General features: G+C 38.2%; 2 protein-coding genes across 3 annotated transcripts in view; both read right to left on the bottom strand.

Moving 5' to 3' along the window:
• The window catches only part of slc8a3 (solute carrier family 8 member 3), a 50,149-nt gene extending 38,411 nt beyond the window's left edge, over positions 1–11,738 (bottom strand). For both annotated transcript variants that reach the window (XM_066678594.1, XM_066678593.1), the window contains exon 1: positions 11,387–11,738. The gene's annotated coding sequence lies outside the window, so the exon portion shown is untranslated. The remainder of the gene's footprint in view (positions 1–11,386) is intronic.
• Positions 11,739–19,836: 8,098 nt separating this feature from the next.
• On the bottom strand, positions 19,837–24,671 carry cox16 (cytochrome c oxidase assembly factor COX16). The gene is made up of 4 exons (XM_066679949.1): positions 24,500–24,671; positions 23,917–23,994; positions 21,381–21,449; positions 19,837–20,889 (listed from the first exon to the last, which is right to left on the bottom strand). The coding sequence occupies exons 1-4, from the start codon at positions 24,578–24,580 to the stop codon at positions 20,776–20,778; spliced, it is 342 nt and encodes a 113-aa protein (XP_066536046.1). The 5' UTR covers positions 24,581–24,671; the 3' UTR covers positions 19,837–20,775.
• Between the last annotated feature and the right edge of the window lie 60 nt (positions 24,672–24,731).

The following is a 24,731-nucleotide window of genomic DNA, read 5'->3' on the forward strand; positions in this document are numbered from 1 at the left end:
GCTTATCGGTTTTGCAAAAATGTCAAAAATTATATAACAAATAATATTTTGTCTGACCCCTGAATGGCTGAATAACATTCTGTTCTAATGGCTGTTTGACTCTCTGCACTACTCAATGGCTGATTGTTATCACTAAAGTAATAAAGTAAGTGATAAAAATGTGATGTATATTGTGCTTTGCTGATTTTAGCACCAGACTGATTGAAAAGAGGAAAATGGTCAGTAATGTCCAGCACCATTCTCTCGCTCTTGAGTGTAAATTGCTCATCAGAGCCAGTTTGCACGTTGCTGGGATATTTTATATTATTAATTTTTCCCCCTTTCTCACTCCTGTCTGATTTGTCTGAGGGAGTCTGGGTCTGTTGCCATGGTAACAGAGCCAAGTGTGAGGAACCCGAATATCTTTACGAGAAACTCACTGGAATCACGGTCTTAAAAATACACACACACACACACACACACACACACTGAGGTGTGTCTGAGACCACCTGCTGTCTTTTCTGTGTATGTGTTGGTGTGTATGTCTGTTTATTTTTAAATGAATGTAAATCTAAATTATTTGTGCAGTCACAGATTATATAAAACAAATATAATATTTAACTGTGCCCTAAAAAATTATTAGTTATTAATTAATAAATAAGTTTAAATTAGTAAAGTAATATAAACAGACAGCGAGTTGGAAGGATCGATGGATAGATGCAGATGGATGGATAAAAATAAATATATAGGAATAGAGAGTAAGTACAATAAAAACTAAATTTTTAAAGGTTTAAAGCCACAGTTTTAACGACTCGCTGCTTAAAGTCTTTTATAAAAATCGGCATCTCAGAGCAGCTGTGGGGTCCAAAGGTCGTGACCTTCGTTCCTTCACGAATATGAGATTTTCAGCTCTCAGGCAGACTTCAATATTCAGTGGCAAACTGTCGTGGCCTTCATTCCCCAGAATATATTTAAACAAAAGATGTTATTATTAAAGCAATTCTGCTATATATGCACTTTGAACGGAGGAATGAATGAATTCAAAGTGTGAGTGACAGTGCAACATAATTTTATCACTGCTACACTGTATGGCCAAAACTGTGGATACATGCTCATCCAGCGTTCCTTCTTAGATGTAGGTTAGTTATTCATTCAGTGTGTGTTCCTGTTTACTGCTCTAACAGATTCTACTCATCTGGAAAGATTTTATACTTGGTGTTGGAACAATTTGGGGAGGATCTGATGCCAATCAGCTATTGAGGTCAGGTACTTGTGTGGAATCATTATTTCTTGATCATAACTCATCTCAATATTATGGGATGAAGCTGTGTTCTAGTGCTTTATGAATGAAACTTGATTTACTGTCATTGTAAAACAGTGCGGTGAAATTTTACTTCTGCATTTAACCCCAGACACACACACAAAAAGGGATTAGTGGCTATAAACAAATCTGGAGCAGTGGGCAGCCACCCTCAGCACCCAGGGAGCATTTGGGGGTTAAGGGCCTTGATCAAGGGCACCTCAGCCATGGTTTTTGGAAGGTGACAATGTCATTCTTTCAATATACCCAACCTCCAATATTTCTGCCAGTCGAGGAGATGGAACCAGTGACCTTCCTGTCCTAAGTCCACTTCACTAAAGTTTAGGCCACCGCAGCTCAACCTCTGGTCACTGCACAGGCAAAGGCTAGCACATGCTTTCTCCAAGACACCAAGAGGTTTTGTAGAACTTTTACTAATGCATCCTTACTGGAATTCAGCAGGTTTGAAACAGAAAACTAGCTGCCAAGTTGTGTTTAACATATTCCTGCACTTGGATGCATTGTACCTTATGAGGAGAGGGCGAGCCATCCTGCACACAGAGAGACATTTACTTTTATATATACATTTACGGCAGATGCCATAATCCATAGCCATTTAAAAACTGCTTTGTGTTTGGTCACAGTTTGGTACAAATAGGTTAGAGTCTAAAATACCCTTTAGCTCAAACACTGCCAGAACAGGGCCTATGCAGAAACCTTGAAAGAAAAACAGAGAGTTAAACACAGCTTAAGTGCAATACCTAGTCAGTGTTTAGACCTGTCTGTGTTCCCACCTAAAAAGTAGATACAATGCATTTCAAAAAATACATAGATTTGTGTTCACTTAAATGGTTCAGTAAGAGATGGGTCTTCAGTCAGTGTTTGAAGACCACCAGAGAATCAGCCAGTGGAAGTTCAATCTAACATCTGGGTGCCAGGAGAGAAAAGAGTTTTGCCTTTATTCATCACCAAAAGTGTGTAAATACTTACAGTTACTCAGGTTTGTGGGAATAATTAGAACACTGATGGATTTTACATTTCCTACACTATATGGACAAAATTATTGGGACACTTACACATTACACCTTTTTATGATATTCCATTCTATATCCATAGTCATCAATATAGAGATAGTCCACCATTGCAGCTATAACAGCTTCCACTCTTCTGGGAAGTCTTTCTACAAGATTTCGTAGTACGTAGTATTGCTCATTCATCCAGAACAGCATTTGTGAGATGAGACTCTGATGTTGGACAAGAGAGCCTGGCTCACAGCCTCCATTCTACTTCTTTGCAAAAGTTTTTGATTGGGTTGAGTTCAGGGCTCTCCCAACTTACCCAACCATGCTGTTTGTGCAAAGTATCTTGGTATGTAGAAGCTTTAAGATTCTCCTTCACTGGAACTAAGCAGCCTAGGCCAAACCCTGAAAAACAACCCCATTTTCACTCCTCCACCAAATATTACATTTGGCATAACGCAGTCAAGGCAGCACTTGCCATACCCATAACCGTCCATTAGATGGACAGATAAAAAAGCGTGTTCCTTCATTCCACAGAACGCATTTACACTGCCCAGGCTCCAGTGGTGTGGTGCTTACACCAATCCATCCAACTCTTGGCATTGTGCTTGGTGATGTTAGGCTTATATGCAGCTGCCTGGCCATGGAAACCCATGACATGAAGCTCCCAGCCCACAGTTTTTATGCCAATGTTAATTCCAGAGGTTTGGAACTCTGCAGTTATTGAGTCAGCAGAGCGTTGGTGACATTTACACACAGTGCGCCTCAGCACTCTGCGATTCCACTCTGTAATTTTACATGGTCTGCCAAATCAGGGCTGAGTTGCTGTGGTTCAAAAAGCTTCCGTTTTTCACCCAGAGTTGATCAGGGAATATCTAGGATGGAAGAGACTGAACAGTTTGATCTCGCATCTTATTACAGTAATAAGCTCTAATTAAGTGAGCTCTAGAAACACCCATTCTTTCACACGTTTGTAAAGGTAGACCGTATGACTGGGTACTTGGTTTTATGTGCCTTTTGTATTGGGTCGGAATGAAACACCTGAAATTAATGAGTAGGATTAGTGTCCCAATACATTGTTTATTTTCAAAAGGTAACAATTACTTTCACTCAAGTACATTAGTAAGTACATGAATGTATTTTAAAACCCTGATTCATTTCAGCTGTTTGTGTTTAGGAGTTAATTCATTTTTTGTTTAACTCTATTGTGTTTTACTGCTCTGCCACTGTAAATTTGGAGCTTTTAGCATTAATTTAGAACAAAATTACACAAAAAAGAGAAGAACCGACTAAGACCCTGTGATCATGGATGTTGTAAGAAGTTCCACTGCACACATTCATTCATTCATTATCTGTAAGCACTTATCCAGTTCAGGGTCGTGGTGGGTCCAGAGCCTACCTGGAATCATTGGGCACAAAGCGGTAATACACCCTGGAGGGGGCGCCAGTCCTTCACAGGACAATTCACACCTACGGACACTTTTTGACTCACCAATCCACCTACCAACGTGTGTTTGTGGACGGAAACCGGAGCACCTGGAGGAAACCCACGTGGACACAGGGAGAACACACCACACTCCTCACAGACATTTACCCAGAGCAGGAATCGAACCCACAACCTCCAGGTCCCTGGAGCTGTGTGAGTGTGTGACACTACCTGCTGCACCACTGTGCTGCCCCCACTGCACACAGTATAACTAAATAACATAACTCAATAAGATAAATCATTTCATATCACAGTAATGAGATATTATCACTATATTGAACAGCCCTATAATAAAGCTTAATGGGTTTCCAGCAACATGACTTACTATAATTATCAGAATTTTCATAAATCACACTCAACTCAAGTATATTTACACACGAGCGCGTGCGCACACACACGTGCAAATGTTATCAGTGTGTAATCCCAGTGACAATTTTCTATGTACTGTACAAAAAGTCATAGTGTGTGTGTTTGTGTGGATGTGTTTGTCAGAGATGTAGAATGCACTTCAATAATGAGGTTTTATTTTGGCCTAATGTTTATTAAGATAGTGTGCTGTTAAGCCATGATTCATAAGACTCAAAATCTCTGTCTAGTCACGAGTTATAAGCTTTGGAGTCTGGGTTGAGTCACAAATTACTGAGATACTAGTCTGAGTCATAAGTCACTGTGATGAGAGTCACAAGTCTTCAGATTTTAATTCTAACGATTTGAATAATTTTGATAGTCAAATGATGAGTTAAAATATATAGAGTCTGAGTCACATCGTGATTCATAAACTACTGAGACATAAGTCAAAATCTTTGGAGTCTATAAGTCATAAAATTTTGAGTCTGAGTGGAGTCCTGGGCCATTGTTAGAGGGGCGTAAACAGCCCACTACACGAAGAACGCACCATATATTATTCCAAACACACCCATGGGGCCAACACAAACATACACACACACACACACACACACAAAAAATGTTCACACATCTACAGAAAAACACAAACACATTCACACATCTAAGATGTGCTTCAATGTGAGCTACCATGAATAAATAATTCCCTAAACATAGACACAATAAACTACAGGAGAAGTACAAAAACTATAGTATAAAAAAATATAGTAGCTTTTGCTTAAAGGTGCATTAGTCAAGATTCAAGCTACATGACGTTTAATTGCTAAGTAGGGAACTAAAATAACAATGAAACAGTATTTTCCCACTTGACAAATCCGTCTCTCAATCCCACTCAACAACACAACACATAGCCTTTTATTCCATGGTGACCAGTAGTGTTCAGTTAGAGTTTGCTAGGACTTTAGAGCAATGTGGTAAGGCTGTTTAACATTTAGAATCCATATACCCTCAGTTTCACAACTTAAAAAAACACTTGATGGGAATTTCTTTTGCCAGCAAAATGTGAACATATCCTAAGCATAAAACCCCGTTGATTTATGTAGCTTCACAGATTCTGCCATGTTTGTAAACCGGACACATGTAGATGGGGCAAAATAATCAGCATTAGGGAGGGTCTGTAAAAATAACTGACAGCAGGTAAAACACAATAATGAACTCAATTAATGCAAATTTAAAGTGATAATTCACAAAAAAATAATTAAATTTTAAATTTAATATTGTAGCACTATTAGCATTATGCTAACTGCTAGTAATGGGCATGACTATGGCATTATCTGAACAAAAACAAGTTTAACAGTTTAAATATGAAAAGTACAAAATGTTAAAAGTATATATGATAATACATGGGATGGCCCTCCCCATCACTCAGCAAAGTGCTTGTCAAAAGGGGGGTGCCTGTTAGATAATGTAACAAATATGTTAGCATTAATATTTGCAGGTGCTAAACATAGACCTACACTAACCCTAGCTTTGAGGATTACATCAGTTTGGTTATATCTTTTTGAGCTAGTACTTACATTGATTTTTGACTGCACTATTGTAATTGGTGTTAACATGTACTTAAGCTGACATTTTTTAATGACAATATTCGCTGAAATTTGCTATCATTAACATTCATATTACAGGACATTAACATAGCTAACATTAAAGATCCTGGAAACACATTTTGATATATAAATTTTTTCTGTATAATAGTAAATGTAGGTGTTGTGCATTAAACAAAATTTAAATCAGAAACACAAAGCAGAAATGTAATAAAAAACTCCTCAGAATTTGACAAAATGTTCGCATCAGACCTCTCTGAAAACGGTGTGGGCGTGGTCTTAATATTCTACTGAACATGGGTGACATGTCTTCTGTCACTGGCGAACCAAGTTTTGTTACTACGGCATCGCACACATTCTTGATACAGAGAAGCTACGTTTTTTAGCTTTTTTCTAGGTAGAGTCTGGTATTTATTGCCTCTCATTATGGCCAAGGACCACCTACACCAGCAAGAAAGGAAATTTGACTGACACACAAAAGAACCAATCACATGTCTGCTACATTGGCATGACATGTGGAGACAGTCGAACCAGTACCAGAGCAAGTACAAAATGATAAATGGAAGTATGCATACACTGATGTAGAGAGACAATCGGAATACAACTGGCAGAATCCTGACAGTGGGGCCAGATTAACACACTAAATGTATCAGACTCTCTGTCAACATGTGGTCAGAACATCTCTGGCTGAAACTAGGGTAAAGCTTATGAAAGATTTACCTATTTTAGGCTCATCCATTCTACACTGAATTGATAGCGATACTGGTGAAATATAACAGACACTTATGAAGCTATAAATCATAGTTTGAAAACTATGGAACCAGATTAACTTAATTAGAAAGAAAACTCAGACCTAGATTTCTATGGGCTTAAACTTTAACATTAGATTATTGGTGGTGTTAACATTAATTGTTAACTATTGTTTGCAGGTGTTAACATTAATAGCATTTAATGTAACCAATAGAAATAGCTTGAATGAATATTTGCTGTTGATAAGATTACTTTTGCCAGTGTTGCCATACTAATTAAGATTAACACTTGGTATTAATATGACCTTTCAGTGGATACACTGCTGTGATTAGTCTCCTATAACACCTCTTTTCTGAGCAATGATCTAAAACAGACAAATCCTCTCCTGAAACAAACAGCGAGCGCAAACAGCCAAAAAGCAGTGAGTCATGAATCCTGCCTTAAAGCCTCCTCACGCCCCGTTTGATCCACTCATTCGCACAGCTGCTTAAAAACAGCAGCGACATGGGGTTTTTATCTTCATTTAACCCTTACAATCTATGATGCCATAGCATATTAGCTTTTAATAGAGTTGGAAAGAGTTATTTTACTTGTAGCAAATGTGGAACACATTTTAAGACTTTTTAGAACCACGAAAATATGTGGTTTTAAAGAATTATTTACTACTTACAAATTTAGACTGGCTACTCACAAGTGTCCATACTTGTGAGTGTGTGTGAGTGTGCGAAGGACTGGTGCTCCATCCAGGGTGTGTTTCCGCCTTGTGCCGATTGATTCCAAGTAGGCACCAGACCTACCACAACCTTGAACTGGATAAGTGGTTACGGACAATGAATGAATGAATGAATGAATGATTTTGTAAGCCTCATTTAATCTGTAGGATATTCTACACAGTTCTATAATGAAATCTTACAAATATTCACCTCTCCTTCTGTAATGTACCTTTAGGAAACACAACTGGATGTTCAAACCTCTGTTGTAACTTTAAAGGTACATTTACAAGGTCAGTCATGTCTTACCAAATGGCAGTGAGAACATTTTCAAGTGGAATGCTGTGACACATTTTGGTGCGCTTGGATTTTTCCTTTTGTGAAAACAAACCAAACCAAGGGGAAATGTTCCAAGATTACGAACTTCTTAACTGATTTCAACAAGAGCAAACAAACTACAGGTGTCAAAACGACACCTGTGACAAAAATGAACCTGCGCCATACCTATTATCAGAGATTTTATTGTGGCAACCCTAGTCCATGGAGCTGCTAGTTCATTTTTGACTGTGTGGAATGTGTGTGTCTCTCTCTCTCTCTCTCTCCTAGACTTCTATAACTGCCAGCAAGAGTCTTGTGAAGAAAACTGTGTCGACAAACGCTTGGCCCACTGTTGATTCAACAAGTTCAGTCCTAGAATTCTCCGCCATATGTCTCTAGTGTAGTTGGCTACAACGACTGAAAAGAACAGACTTTCAAACATACAGCCAAAAGCAAACATTTGACACCCAAATTTATGTTATCTTTTATTTTCAAAGTGACATCATCTATATAGCTCAAATTAGGTGTGTGTATAAATATGGCAAGGTTTCAAAAACCTTGTCTTTCCAAAATTAATATGTCTTCAAAAAAGACCCAAAAATATCTTTATATTTTAAAGTGAACATTATTTTTTTTCCACCAAATTTTTGGGATTTAAACAATAAAGATCATTTATCAACAGTTAGATAATTAAATGTGAACACACACAAATTCATTCATTCATTCATTCATTGTCTGTAATTTTTTTATCCAGTTCAGGGTTGTGGTGGATCCAGCGCCTACCTGGATTCACTGGGCACGAGGAAGGAACGAGTCCAAACGTTTACACACAAATATAGGCTTCACACTCACATGCAGCAGTGCTAATTAATACATAAAAAATATCTTTATGAGCCAATTAATGTGTTGTGGATGAAGAGAGACAAGTGGTGGCCAAATGCTTTGAGTCAGAAAGAAACACAAAGACGCAAGCACACAATATCTGACAAATATCTGTATATAATAAAATGTAAATAATGATTGCTCTGTTGACAATTTGGTTAAATTCATAAAGTGAAGTAAACATTTGCTGTAGATTTTTTTTCTCAAACTATCACTTTAATTGCTCCCTAAGCATTCCTGGTGTGGCTGGATTCAGAGATAGCTTAAAGGGTGTTGAAGTGGTGAAGTTTGATCTGGGCCCCTGATTCAGCAGCCTATTTTGAGAGTGGCTGGTTTAGGACGACACTCGAGACGGTCGTAAACAGAAGCCGGAGTACGATGGTGAGCGGTGGGGTTGGCTGGTTGGGAGAAGGTTGGGTTTGATGTCAGCTGCTCAGAATTGATCACATTTCCCTGTGAGCTTTGCTGACCCTGAGTATCTTTGTGCACGTAGACTCTGGATGCAGTAAATCACAGATGCTGCCACAACAGAGAGCCTTGATGTCACGAATGATCAATGGACACAAACTGTATCCAAATACGGCGCGTCAAATCCAGGTACCCATAATAGGCACACTTAAACATGCCGCGCTTCATCATCCGCTCTGCGTTTACGTTATAACGACAATGTTTTGATGTGAGGGTTGATATGTTGCTGTCCGACGCAGTAGGCCCACTTCACATTCCATGGTCTGTCCCAAGAGATGGAAACTCTCTTCATTTGTCCAACACATTTAAAATTCCTTTTAGTTCAACTAAGTCTGTGTTTTTTTTTATGTACATTCAAACCAGATATTCACTTCAAATCACAACTTCTTATTGAAATGATTTTAGATTTTTTTTTACTGTACCTTTCCTAATTGGCCAATCATCAGTGGTTGGTTTAGGGTTCATTTGCAAATCAATGCATTTTGTAAAATTGACGTTACAATTGGCAAACAATATATACTAGGCATATACCAAAAACAATTTTTACTGGTCATTTAAGGTAAAGAGAATAATCAGCTTTAGATATAACCAATTAAAATGCTGCAAAGCAATAACTTAAAAGTGTGAATTATTGTAGTCCAATAAACAACTGCCTCAACTGAGATCATGCACATATTAGGAACTACTCTATGACAAAAATGTATGCTGACTTCAAATAATGCTGAAATTGCAGCCTGTAGTAAACAATGTGGAAATTAATTTGCTAAAAAAAGTCACAGTGTACAACATAGATTTTAGACATATTTTTCACTAATTCTATACATTCAACATAAAAATAAGCTCTTAGCCTAAAACATCTGTTTCTGAACAGTAAATTAGTCCTGGATGATGCTGGATTTTTAATGAGTTTCCATTAAAAGGAAGGTATAATCCAGCTCTAAGTGTCTGTATTTGGGTCCACTTAATTCCTCTGTGTCATTACAATCTTAAACATTCAATTCATAGAGGATGCTCAATTGTTGCCAAATAACAACATACACTGACTGGCATTAGTTAAGAATACATATGAAATAATGAATAATTTATAATGGATACTGAATAAGTCATAGTGATAATTAAATCATTCACAGTAGTTACTGAACTGGATTAAAAAGCCCAGCATCTAATAAGTTGCATTTTACATTTCAGTGGTCATCAGACGCTGTGACTATCCTCTGTCTTCAGTAATTGGTTTAGGGCCTAGTTGCATATTGATGTCTTCTGTGATGTACTGGGATTTAACAATTAACAGTCATTATATTGTACAATTCCTAAACTAAATAAAGTTACATTCACACTTCTTGACTCTTAACTGCTATTTGGCTCATTTGTATATCATTGACCAATGAGTATTATATAAAGCAATCAGTTACATTCAAATTGTGATTGTAGTATCAGTCAGAAAAATCATGGTAAAAATCAAATATCGCTCAGTCCTACTCAGCAGATCAGAGTTGTTGCTGCACTGCTATGCAAGGCCTATACTTTACTAGTTCACTTCACGTGCTCTGTACCGGCACAGAGTCCTCTGTCTCTCTGAAAATACTCAAATTATTTTTACTTATATATATATATATATATATATATATTTTTTTTTTTTTTTTTTTGCCTACCTCCACTCAATAAAAAAAAACCCAATGATGCTGAATGAATTTTAAATGCCATTGACGGCGGCGTCACACGCGCTCCCCCTTGAACAGTGACCAGAAACTCACTTTTACAGAGCGTGCACGCGCACGGTGCAACACCCCCTCCACCAAATCTACATGCGCACACTCACACGCACAGATACCGTCCCACGTACCTCCGTCCCATAAGCTCGTGTCCGGCCTTGTCCACTGCTTTAAGGTTCTGCAAAGTGGCTCGCGCTTCTACTGTGTGCTCGCGCAAGATTACACCCCCCCCCCCTCCCCCTCCAAAATCTCTCTCTCTCTCTCTCTCTCTCTCTCACACACACACACACACACACTATCGCACACAGATTCACACACATTCTGGTTTGCTATAGTAAGGACTTCTGTATGACTTGTTGGTTTGAAGTTAAAACACATAAACCCACAACTAAACCTATCCTAATCCAATCTCAAACCTAACCTTAACCTGAGGTACCAAAAAGTAGCCCTTCTCTTTTACTAGTTTTTAGAAAATTGTAGCAGCAGTAAAATGTCCTCATTATGTACACATTTCACAGACATTCATGTAGTCCTGACATTGTGAGGACATTTGGTCCTCACAGGGGTAGCAAGACAATTGCACACACACACACACACACACACACACACAAGCACACGCACACACACACACAGATAGAGAGAGAGTGAGAGAGAGAGAGAGAGAGAGAGAGAAAGCTAGGGCCTTTTCGCGCGCACCGACGCGAAATCCAACACCCCCATTAGAACCGATATTAATTTTGAATTGTGCAGACAATCAAACAACATATGACATTTCAACACACATGCACCCACACGAACATGCACGCGCACACGCACCTCGCGGGCGCGCGCGCCTCCCTCCGCGCTGTCAGAGCGAAATTTCGTCGTGGAAAATTCATCGGCAGCGACGCTGAGAACGAGCACGAGAAAGAGCACGAGCACCTTCACGTTCTCTCTTCCGCGCTCCTCGTGAACGGTAGAAGCATCTTCATCCTCATCAGCATCATCATCCTCGTCATCATCTTCATCATATTCCCGAGTCCACGGACACCGCACGCGCCGCCACGCATCTCTCACATCAAAGAGACCGACACGTCTCCGTCTCCATCATCATCATCATCATCACCTTCATCCTCCTCCTCTGAGTCCTCGTGCTGCTAGTGCGCCTCCGCCTCTCTCCCTCTCTCTGCTCCAGATTTCACTCGATCGACACGCACATACATACTCTCTCTCTCTCTCTCTCTCTCTCTCTCTCTCTCTCTTTCTCTCTTTCACACACACGGACGGACGCATGCGCGCCCGCACGTTCGCCTACGTCATCGCATCAGCTGGGGCTGAAATACCGGTGTTTTCTGATAAAATAATCACCACAATGCAAGTTCACCACTGTGCTGAGCCCGTTTAGAGACCGTTTTTGTAATGTGTCACATGTTAAATCATATTAATTTATAAGTGGAGTGTACCGCCCCCTCATATGCTGGATCTGCTTTTATGTACAGCTGGGTTTAGGCAAACCACGTTTACACCTCATAAAACAGAAACGTCAAGAGCGGACAAATAAGAGAACTGAGCAAACAGGAGAGCAGAGAAACAGAACCGAGCCAATACGAGGGAGGATAAACAAGTACAGGATACAAAATACAGGAACCTATATTCTGAGAGCAAAGAAATAAGAGAACTGAGCTACACTTAAAAATAAAGGTGCTACAGAATGTTCTTTGAGCAAATCCATAAAATAAACACTTTTGGTTTCAAGAACCATTCTTGCTAATACATTTAAGGGTAAATAACCTTAAAGGGAACGTCTACGATTGGGAGGAAATGCTGTTCTCTGGTTTGTTTACGTTCAGAAGCCCTTTATCTTTTAAGGTGGTATGTGGGGAAAACACAACCGTTGTTTATATGTAGCTGAAGTTTAACATTGTCTAGTGTGACTAGACGTTCTCTTTTAACCGAACATGTCCTCTTTTTTAGACTTAAAAAAATGTCCGGGCGGAATTTCACAAACGTCCGGGATTTTGTTTTTCTACAGTTTACATAGAACTTCGAGAAGCGTTTCGTTCACAAACTAGTCCCGCCCTCCCCTACTCCGATTGGTTCGCTTGAGTGAGAAGGGGGCGTGGTAAAGTAACCTAAAATCTTCTGATTGGACGATCTGACTGTAGAGCTACCGTTATTGGTCGATAACCTTCTCTGTAAACAAGAGAGGAATATAAGAGAATCCAAAATAATAATAATAATAATAATAATAATAATAATAATTAACAGTGATAGAATGGAGAAATAAGAGAACTGAGATAGAACAGAAAAAATTAAAGAACCAAGCAAACATGAGCATAAAGCTGAGAACCCAGCAAAAAATTGCAATAACGAGAATGGTGAGCTGTTTTTGGCTCAACATGCAAAATGTTTTTCAAGCATTCAGGGTTCTATATAGAACCATTTCCTTTAATAATGAACCGTTGCAGAACCATTATTTTAAGTGTGTGGTGTTATTTTGAACAAAGAACATCACAAATATTTAAAGAAACCAGGGAGATGTGTTAATGGGTTAAGTTTTGGAAAAGGGATATACTTCTTCAACTTAAAGGAAAAAGCACATTCAGTGATTTTACTTTTCTTGAGACTCTTGATGTGCTTGCAGATGCCAGTGCATCTGACACTGAGAATGCAAGCAGGCCATCAAGGTGTGTGTGAGGGAGAAATGTAAACACTAAAAGATCAGCACTGATCTCCCTCCAGAGTTTGCTCATTTTTCTCCTGATTGAGATGCAGATCACACAACAGGTACTCAACAGCCTGATCGATACCAACAGATTTTAAACACCCATTAATAACTCAAAACCCTGTAGTCACCATGCCTGTTTATTCACATTCTCTAAAAGACACACAAGTTCTACACAGGCTGGCACTGTGCTTGTGAAACTGTGTGAGAGTTAGTCCTATCCAGGCAGGGAGTAAGACCAGTTTGCTCTCTGTCCTTGGATGCTAAGGCAAAACCAGGGAAAATCCAGCACCAATGCTGTGTCAGATCCACTTGTACGAGAACACTAACATGCCACTATATTGTCAATACCTCTGCAGTGTTGGGAATGATGCATTATACAAGTAATATTTTTGGTGGTCCTGACCATAAAGGAACAGGGTAAAAGGGGGCTAATGTATGAATAACAACAGATGAATAAAATGGATGTTTGTGTCTTTAATGCTAAAGCTAATCAGTGTGTATCTTTGCTGTATGTCAAAACATTGTGTCTTATGATTTTATTTTCTAAAAACATATCTAAACTTTTTTTTTTCAGAAGTAACAAAATCTTATCTTTCTTTTGAAAAACTGATTCTTTCTAGTACATTTTGACACATCCATTCGACCATTTATCATTATACTTGCACAGAATATAAGGAGCAGCTGCTAATTTTTAAATTATATCAAACCATAAATGAAGATACAAGAGTTTGTCCCTACACTTATAACTGGTGGAAATATTTGCTGTTTGTTCTGTATACACTAGATGACTGGAAGACCAGGACCAGGAAGCCGTAGCACATATAACTTCATAACTCCAATACCCAGACCCAAGACCTGGCCAAAACTAATACGACTCAAAAGCCCACCTAGACTGGTGAGTCAAGTTTTCAGCTAATAGTTCCAAATCCAAGTTGCAAGCTTAGCTTCAACTTGGATTTGGCCCTTATCACCAAGGGCTGATCTGCCATTGCTTCACTCAGTTGCATCATTCTGGAGCTTCAGTGCTGCTAACAAGTAACAGAACATTAGAATGGTGCTAACTGAATGGCTATCATACAGAATCAGTTGAAACAGTCACTTGCAAATTTGCAAACACCAGCACCACTTTTAACTGTAAGTGGGGAAAAAAAGCTGTCTTTTATGTCTCCGGAGTTACAGTAAGAATGTTTTCCCCCATTATATTATTTCTGGTCATATTGTTTGGCAGTATGAGACTGGTGCCTGCTTCACCACTAATGAGGCTTGAGAATCATAGGAGATGTGCAAGTAGCAGTGCGGTTTTATCAAGATAAGGAGTTATGTGATCTGAATGAAATGTACTAAATAATTAGCTAGAGTATAAATTGTTACGTAACATTTAACTGCTAAGTAGCTAAATAAATTTGTCTGTGAAACTAACGATTGGTCAGTGTCTCTTCATTTTGTTGAATGAAGAAATCATTGTAGTTGACTATCAAATATTTAATCGTGATGTTCAAAACAAGGGTTCAGATGTTTTGTGCAGCCAACATTAATAAGTCATTATATAATGATAATTATTATTATTATACAGTTTTATATTAGTGATACAGTAGTACGTGTTTTTTTCATGTGTTAGAAGAAAACTTTTGCCAAATTTCTCCTGAGCCCTTATTGGGTAAGTACAGTATGTACCTGATAAGTAAGGTGTAAGTAAATGTAAGTACAGAGTAAGCAAAGTGTATAATGCTAGAAATATGTGGTTATTACATGGTATATCTAACAAACACTGTACAAATAAGGCACATGTCTATGTTCTGAATCTATTGTACTTCTAAGCGTAATTATAGATTGCAAAATTGAATTAAAAGTGTAACAGTTTAAGCAAGTGACTATTAATGTCATTTTTCATATAAATAAGGAATGCAACTACTATTTTGAATTCACTGTAGTCCTGAATGTGATTGGAGATCCTTTAAAATTATTTACAATGTACATACAGGGAAGGACATGGTCAGCTACATTACAGGCACTAGCAAAATTTCATGGTGCTTTGTACTCATTAGGTTCAGGACATGTGATTTACTACAATAATCATCATCACATACTTAGGAGAACTACATTGTTTAGCCTATATGTATAGAGGCATTATATGTACATAGCTGACTAATGAGGAAATAATTAAATTAATTGAAGGAACCCAGTAATAAACACATATTTCTAGTATCATGTCCTTTACTTACTCAGTACTTATTTTATCTCACGGCTTACTCAACAGGTACATACTCTGTACTTACCCAGTAATTAGCGGGCTTTAATTTAAAGTGATACCCACTCTTAAATAAGGTATGTACAACATGTTGTCCCAGTACAGTATCTTACAGTAAAATATTGTAATACGGAACAGGGGCATTCAATATTAAATTGTTACAATTTATTAAAGCAGTGTTAATGAATTTACGAATCTGTCTGTATTTTGAGAACAGTATTTGACTGAAATACATACAGCTTGTTTCTTCCATTGACTGACTATTTAACCAGCACATTATCAGTCACTTGCATTAATGTCTAAAAACCTAAGTTGTACTTATTTAAATCATGATATATTTGTTATTTTTGGGTTAATTTATAATCATGGCCCTGCTTATTCCAAAAGCACAAGGGCTGGCAACATGGCTGATCATTATTGCTCCCAAAGCCATCCTTTCAGCAGCTTCAGCCACTCTCACCTGACTTACCTGCAAGGGACGACGCCTGAGTGACTGAACCTAATGTGTGGAGATGGTTCACACTTATACAGCTGCCAACACACACACACAAATCACACACTGACACAAATCTCCACTGTCAGCCTTTTAGCTCCAGTCAAGCTGTGTGTGCTCTTTCAGGTTCGGCTTGTAACAATCTCATTAGTGCGTCTCTAACACACAGCAGTCCGAGTCAGCCATGTCCTTCAGCTACGGCCAGGGGTTAGCGTGCTAGTGTGATGCAATACACCTTTGAATTCTGCAACTTAACCTGAGTGAGGAAAATCAGGCGTTGTGCCCTTATGAAAATATCATATAGAGGTACTGCGTGTTGTCAGTAAATTAATATTGCAATGTAAACAGCCTTTTAAAACATTATTTTTGTACACTAAACATACACTTTATGGGTAACATCTTTGTTGTCTGTTCATACAGACTGACTTTTTTTTTTAAAACATGCTTTTACATAAAAACATGCATTTTTGTATCAGTTCTTCTGCTAAAGCCTTAGATTGAAATGCTTAAAACATCTGCCTAAAAGTTTGTAGACACTTAAAATGAGTACATTTCGTTACTTTATTTGCCCTCATTTTGGACAAAGGCATAGTTGTGCACTTGGAGCTTGTATGTTCTCTACATACAAGCAACAGAGCATCACAAATATTTGGACATTTAATGTATCACTTTAAAGAAAGAAAATCACAGAACCTGACAGGAGAGTGGAGGAAAAATCACAAAAAAAACAACAACAAAAAACAGAGAAGCCATTGTAAATGATCTTTGAGCAGTATTTTTTGTTGATGGTGTACAGGACACTGCTGAGTGTGTTTGACCTTCCAGAACATCTCAGGCGTGCCACCAGTTTACTGCCATCTTTGTCCATGATCAGTCTGAGTGCATCCAAGTTTATAGTCCATCATCCTGCATGTCATTGGTGGCAATAATAAATGGCGTCCTCGTTTGTAATGAGGACATTTTGTTTACACTCCAAACCACAAACAGAGGCCACTGAAACGGTCACCAATTTCATTTATACCACAATATATCTGCTTTAGTTGCACACACAAAACACACTGCTCTACAATAACACACTGTTTAAAAGTAAGGCACTGTTGTTCTTTAAGGTCACAAAATAGCATTTACTGACAGTTTGGTGAAGAGACACTGAAATCACCTTTTTACATGAACGCAGTCACACAGCTCCAGGGACCTGGAGGTTGTGGTTTCGATTCCTGCTCCGGGTGACTGTCTGTGAGTGAGTGTGGTGTGTTCTCCCCGTGTCCACGTGGGTTTCCTCCGGGTGACTGTCTGTGAGTGAGTGTGGTGTGTTCTCCCCATGTCCGCGTGGGTTTCCTCCGGGTGACTGTCTGTGAGGAGTTGGTGTGTTCTACCTGTGTCTGCATGGGTTTCCTCTGGGTGCTCCAGTTTCTTCCCACAGTCCAAAAACACACGTCGATGTATAATGTGTACTAAAACAACAAAAATTCAGATAAAGTATATGGTTCTATCTCAGATGTTTCTCATCCTCAATGAAAAGCATGAGCTAGATGGATATAAAGACCCCAGGACTGGGCTGGTGAGCAGTGAATTCTTCCTTTGGGATGAGCTGGAGTGGTGTTCATGATCCAGAACTAATCTTCTAACATCAGTACCTGACTACTTTTGTGTTGTTCCTACTGAATACCATCAAATCCTCATATCATTGTTCCAACAGCTAGTGTATGCCTAAAGCAACCAAGAGGGAACATATTATAAATGAAATTTATCTTGATTTCAGAAATACCATGGGACATTTTATTGCAAATTAACAACTTTTTGTGTTTGTTAATTATCAAAACAAGGTTTTCTAAATCTGAAAACCAAATACAGAGACCTGTAGGAGCTCTTTGAGCTTCTGTGATTCTTATTTTAAATTTGTTGTTACTATAAATATCCTGCAGCTGAATGAGAGTCAGAGGCAGAAGGTACAAACCCTCCGGCATCACACACACATAATCAGGCCTCATCACATTTACACACAGAGCACTGCGTAACAATGCAGCAATATTAACATGGCAAACACTGACAACACACGCGCACGCACACACACACACACCGTGGAGCTCCAGCTATCACAGAGCAATGTGAATGATTTCTTAGAAGTGCAGTTACAGCATCACTGGTACAGTGCCACTCAGTGGACAGACTTTAATCAGTGGAGAACTACAGTACAGTGATAAACCTTTAAATTAAATACATTCTAAATTATATTCTGGTATGAGTTAGGGGTTTATTTGCCTTTTAAAGAAACATTAGGTCATATTTTTACTTTAAGGTTTCTGCTTCAAAATCATTGTGAAGGTCTACTGACCTGTGATAGAGAGAACAAAGCCTCTGTTGTTGCTAATCCCAGCGCAGCACAGCAGAAACTTCACTCTGTAACTTTTGGAGGAGGGTAGGAACCCCCCCACCCCTTGATTTCAGGACAGTGCTGTAGAATAAAAGTACACTTGGCCTTGGTTGGAATATTACTGTAAGGATTCGATGACATTCATTCACGAACCTGTATGTGTTGCTGCGATGTTGAATGATTAGTTCTGTTCACAGACACCACTCCAACTCATCCCTCTTGGAACTGGAGGGAGGCCTTTCACTTCAGAGAGCACAGTTTCATTGCTATACAGACCAATGCATGGGGCTTTATTTCTCACTGGCAGATACTTGGCACTGAGTGTGCTAAATTTCAGCTCATGTGCCGCAGCTCCAGAGCATCCCGTTTTGTTTTATGCTTTCCTAAGGAGTCTGTTCAAGCTGTTTGTGCATAACTGTAGTTCTTCATTAAAATGGATGTCTACAAACATTTGGATGCATTGTGTATATTTTACAAATGAGATTATATGTGTCCCGACATCGCATAAAAACTAACCTCTGAGTGTGTAGTGGGTCATCACTAACTGCTGCTGATTTAACAGGAAGATTCTACCCACGTGTGTGCGTATGCGCGCACACACAGACACACACACACCCCTCCGGCACTTTAATTCTTTGGTAAAGGAACCGTGCAGTAAATATTGAATTTGATTTCATCTTTTCTTAGCACAGCAGCATGAATATTTTATGCTCTTTTTTTCACTTTTTGTGATTTGCAATGAAAAATTAAAGCGCACGTGTCTCAGACGCTCCAAACACACACACACACACTTTCTGGAGAATATTATGATGACTATGCCCACCAGGCCAGTTTGGGAAGTCATTTTAATTTCATGATATCACAGATAAAATTAAAAATCAGATATTGTACTCATAGTTTTTGTTTTTATTAGTAAATCCCCCATTTTCTTAAATGCTTGACATGTTTAACGTCTAATTATTACATTTTTAGATTTAGCATCTCAGCAGTAAGATATGTAACTGTTATAAGAAAAAATAATCCACTTAAAAGTCTACTAAGTTTCAGTCTTTTTTTTATACCTGAAAATCCCAAATTACTTATTATTTACAATATACTGAGCATTAGATTTTCCTTGACTTAACACAAAAGTTATATATAAAATATCCCTACAGTTACAGTTCAGTGTCTTAAAAATACATGTGAACTGAACTGAATCAATTCCTAATTCAAACCTATTTTCTCGTATTATTAAATTTGAATCAAGGTCAATGATGGAAATATTTAAATGGAAATTAAGTGGCTTGTGGTGAGCTCTGACTAAAACAAGAGGAAATAGAAATTAAAAAAAAGCAAAATTGACTAAAAAAAAAAAATATATATATATATATATATATATATATATATATATATATATATATATATATATATATATAAAATATTAATTATTTACTAAAGTCATATTTTTATACCAGTATTATAGTATGTAATTATTAGCACATAATAACACTAGAATATAGTCTGCAAATAGACCACTGAAGTTGTGTTGTCATTCTGCAGTGGGTGTCATACCCACATTACTAGGTCTTAGAGAGAAATAAATGGGATTATTTTTTAACACCGTTGTGCACCCAGTGGTCAACAAACTTTTCAAGGCCAGATATATTTTTCTACAGGGACTTTTCCTTAAATGTCTGTATTTGCATGATGTAACATGCTAACAAGCTGCACATTAAACTGACAACGTGAGACTAGAAACATCACAAATTCCCCTCCTGTTTTGGCAGTTTTAGGCTACAATTTTAGGAGTTACCATTAGTTTATATTTTCATGATTCATTTGACACTTACTTTTTGCGAGTGTTAACACACAAGTAGCATGGATGTAATTTGTTTAGATTGATAGGGCGGCATGGTGGCGCAGCAGTAAGTGTCACAGTCAGGATCCAGAGCTTGTGAGTTCTGTGACTGTCTGTGAGTGTCTCAAAGGTGTGAGTGTGTGAGTGAATGTGTGAATGAGTGTGGGTCTGGCGCCCCCTCCGGGGTGTGTTCCTGCCTTGTGCCCTGTGATTCCAGGTAGGCCCCGGACCCACCGTGACCCTGAACTGGATAAGCGGTTACAAACAATGAATGAATGAATTAACTTCTTAATGACCTTGTAATTGAGAGGATCCAGTTATATTCAGTAATAAAATTCAGACAGGAAAAATCTCTGCTTTGGAAACATACTTACAATTACACTAACGTCAGTCTTAATGAAATCCAGATTAGACCTGGAACAACTAATATTGGCAAAATATGGTTTATTATTTACAGTGGATTAAACGTGACCTTACATTAAGTCACTATCTGTCTCACTCTCTCTCTCTGTCACACACGCACACTCGCACACACATACATATATATTACTGCTCTTTTCTGATTTGTTGACGCTGCTGGTCCTGAAATTCTTTAGAATCTTCCCAGGGCCGTGGTCCACGAATATTCCTCCATCTGTCCAGATCCAACGTCTTCAGCTTCTGGAGAAAAAAAAAAATTGTAATAATTAGTTACTTAATTAATCAATCAATAAAACAATGTGGTGAAAAGCACACAGGGAGGCAAAAGTGAAACTGTATTATAAAAGCATCATGATATTGCATTTATATGAGCAGAAATGTGATTATACAATATAACTACTGAACAGGTAATGGATATATATTTGAGGATGTATGAGTTATGCTAGTAAACTAATCCATGAACAGGAGAGTAATGTGCTAAATTTTGGTCAAATATCATGCCTCACATATTTTCTAAGTAAAAATGAACAGAACAGTTCTGTAGATTTTACTGCACAATTACTATTTATTTAATTTAACATTTGGGGTGAAATATTTGGTGCAAAAATTAAAGCAAACTTTATATTTCACGTTTTTTTCTCCAATTTGTTAAAATGTGTCAAATTACATATGACAATTCAATTACAAAATCGTTGTGCCTTAAATATCTCCCTTTCTCTCTGTGTGCTTACATCATACTCTTCCTCCAGAATGACTGACTGTTTCTGAGGGTTCACCCTGGCTTCCAGAGCTGGATCCAACTATAAAACACACACACACACACACACACACTTGGAATCATTATCTCATTTCATACTACAAAAAATAATTACAGTTACTAATTTCAAAAAGGGGCAGCACGGTGGCGCAGCAGGTAGTGTAGCAGTCACACACCTCCAGGTACTTGAAGGTTGTGGGTTCAAGACCTGCAAGTCCTCCAGGTGCTCTGGTTTCCTCCGACGGTCCAAAAACACACGTTGGAAGGTGGATTGGCTACTCAAAAGTGTCCCTAGGTGTGTGTGTGTGTGTGTGTTTGTGAAGGACTGGTGCCCCTTCCAGGGTGTATTCCTACCTTGCGCCCAGTTGTTCAGGTAGGCTCCGGACCATGAACCTGAACTGGATAAGCCCTTACAGACAATGAATGAATGAATTTCAAAAATGAGAGAGAGTGATCAGGAAGTGATTTGAACTATATTAAAAATGTGATTTATAGAACGACATGCACACAAAAAAACAAAATTAAATTCTGTTTGAAATCAATATAATAAGAGGGGGACATTATTTTCAGAATTGTATTGGTTCATTTGTTTACCAAAAATTTTCACTGATGTAAATCATGGTTTATGGGTTTCTTTGACTAAAAAAAGTCACTTCACTTTTTTAATCATAATGAAGAAGACAGGATTTAGTGTTTAAAAAGATATAGCACAATGAAATGGGTTTGATGTAAGATAGGACACAAACCAACAGGATTAACAAGTTTAATTTTGATTAAAGAGAGTAATGTGCTAAATTTCACTGGGAATAAGGCAGGAACACACCTTGAACATGGTGCCAGCCCATCACACACACTCACATTCACTGACACACATCAGAATTTGTTTATTTGACTGTGAAACCACAGTACCCAGAGGAAACCCACACAGACACAAGGAGAACACACCAAACTCCTCACAGACAGTGGCCCAAGGTGGGGCTTAAACTCACAACTTTAGGAACCTGGAGCTATGTGACAGCTACCTGTTGTGCTACTGTGCCTCTCCTTTCTGATTTCAGCTTTAAGAAATTCTCATAAAAGACAATAAGATATTAAATCAACATAATTATGAAGTTGTAAAAGCACACAAGATAATGACTTTATTGTTGAGCTGCCTCAGTGTCTTAAATTTTACCTAAAAACAAAGATGCAGAAATTTTAAAAAGACATTTTAAACAACACCCACATTTTGTCTAATTTAATAGAAGGAATTAAAATTGATTGCAGGAGTCAGTATCGTTATCAAGGTTGTTTTAATGTTACTAAGCACTAGGGAGAATCTATGCACAAACGTATATATAAACACACATTCTGACTTCCACACAGAGGTTTAAATAGGTCATGGCACTGCAGTAACAAAAAAACACACACACACACACAAACAAACACACTCCTATCCCCATATGTTGTAAGAGAAGACTTGCCATCTGGCACTCTCCCAGACAACACGCATAACAACCACAACCTATTTACATAGACAATACACAGTGCCATGACAACGTGTTCACTCTGACATCACTCATTACCCTGACAACGTATTTCCCCAGGTAACCCTCATCAACATGACAACACATTCACTTAGACAACACAAAATGCCATGATAATATATTCCCCCAGACAAAACGCATTACCTCAACAAAGCCTTCACCCAGACAACACATTTCCCTAAAAACCCTTGCCAACATAGCGACACATTCACTTATAAAGCGCTGATCACCATGGCAAGCGTATCAATCATTGTCATGACGATGCATTTATCCAGTCAGGGCTCACTGATATAACAATGCATTCACCCAGACAACGCTCATCACCATGACATTATTTTACCTAAACAACACTTATTGCCATGACAATGCATTCACCCTGACAACATTCATTGCCATGACAACACATTCACCCTGATAACATGTATTGCCATGATAACACATATCACAGCACAAAGCCTTCACCAAGACAACACTTATTGCCATGACGACACATACACTGAGAAAGCTCTCACCGCCATGACAGTTCTTTCAAACAGACAACACTCATAGTCATGATGACACATTCACCCAAACACTCATGCCAGGATGCATTCATCCAAGCAATTCTCAATGACATGATGATGCATTCACCCACACAACGCTCATCGTCCTGACAACTCATTCACCCAGATAAACAGCATCATTATTATAACACCGTCACCCAGAAACTTGCATCACAATAATAATAATAAATAATTATAATGATTGTAATGTCAAATTGCAACACTCAGCATATCACATATGCCATATGAAGTAACTTACTGTTCCAACACTGGGTCCCACCTCCACTGATTGGTACATTTAAATAATAATGGAAGGTCTAATGTTCAAAAAGCCTTAATTAAAAGAATCTGAGGTGCAATTGTGTACTTCAGTGACTTTTTCATTACATGTCATTGAGAAATATATATATTATACAGTCAAGTGCAGAGTAAAATGTCTCACCTTTTTCTTGATTTTCTGAGCATCATATCGAATCTGTGTGAATTCTCTGAGTCCGAAAGAGCCGCCCAAAACCAGCAGCTACAAACACCACACAATAGAGGACACTCATCAGTCAACAAGCAATCAATCAACTATCGTCACAGACGTGTACACACACATACACACTGCCATTCAGCCATGAGAGCATTAATGCAGTAAGATAAAGACGCTGTATACTAAACGTCACTCCAAATCATTCCTGAGGTATTGGATGGAGCTCCATCACAGAAAATATTTCTCCCCTGCTCCCACAGCTCAGTGATGAGGGCTTTTTATCCGTTTAGTCCAAGCCTTGCATTTGGCATACAGATGTATAGACACTCCTGATCAAAACAGGTTTTGTTGATTTCTACATGATTTTTTTTAGAAATTATTTTAAATGGACTGAGTTTAATACATAGGAACATTTAATCGCTAAATGAATTGTGCACACGCCACCTTTAATATTTGTTTTTGCCCTAATAAGCTTCCACTCATTTACTCTGAAACGTAATTGAATATAGACTAAAGATATGTTTTTAATGTTTACTGAAAATTTTCTCACCAACATTGGAACTCCGTAGCGCACTGTCTTGCCTCTTTGTAATCTGCGGAACTGCTGCCACATTCTGCCTCTTAACAGCATTTATAAACCCATCCTGTAAAAAGTCCACTAGGTTTAAACACGAGTAGTCTCAATGTCAACAGGAGCAACCTGCTATCCGCTCCGTGTGGCTACATCAAGCGGAACTGTGGTTCTCGCTTTTTTTTTTTTTTTTTTAACGGAATTCTGAAAG

The sequence above is a fragment of the Hoplias malabaricus genome, chromosome 8 (assembly GCF_029633855.1).
Source record: "Hoplias malabaricus isolate fHopMal1 chromosome 8, fHopMal1.hap1, whole genome shotgun sequence".
Classification (NCBI taxonomy): Eukaryota; Metazoa; Chordata; class Actinopteri; order Characiformes; family Erythrinidae; genus Hoplias; species Hoplias malabaricus.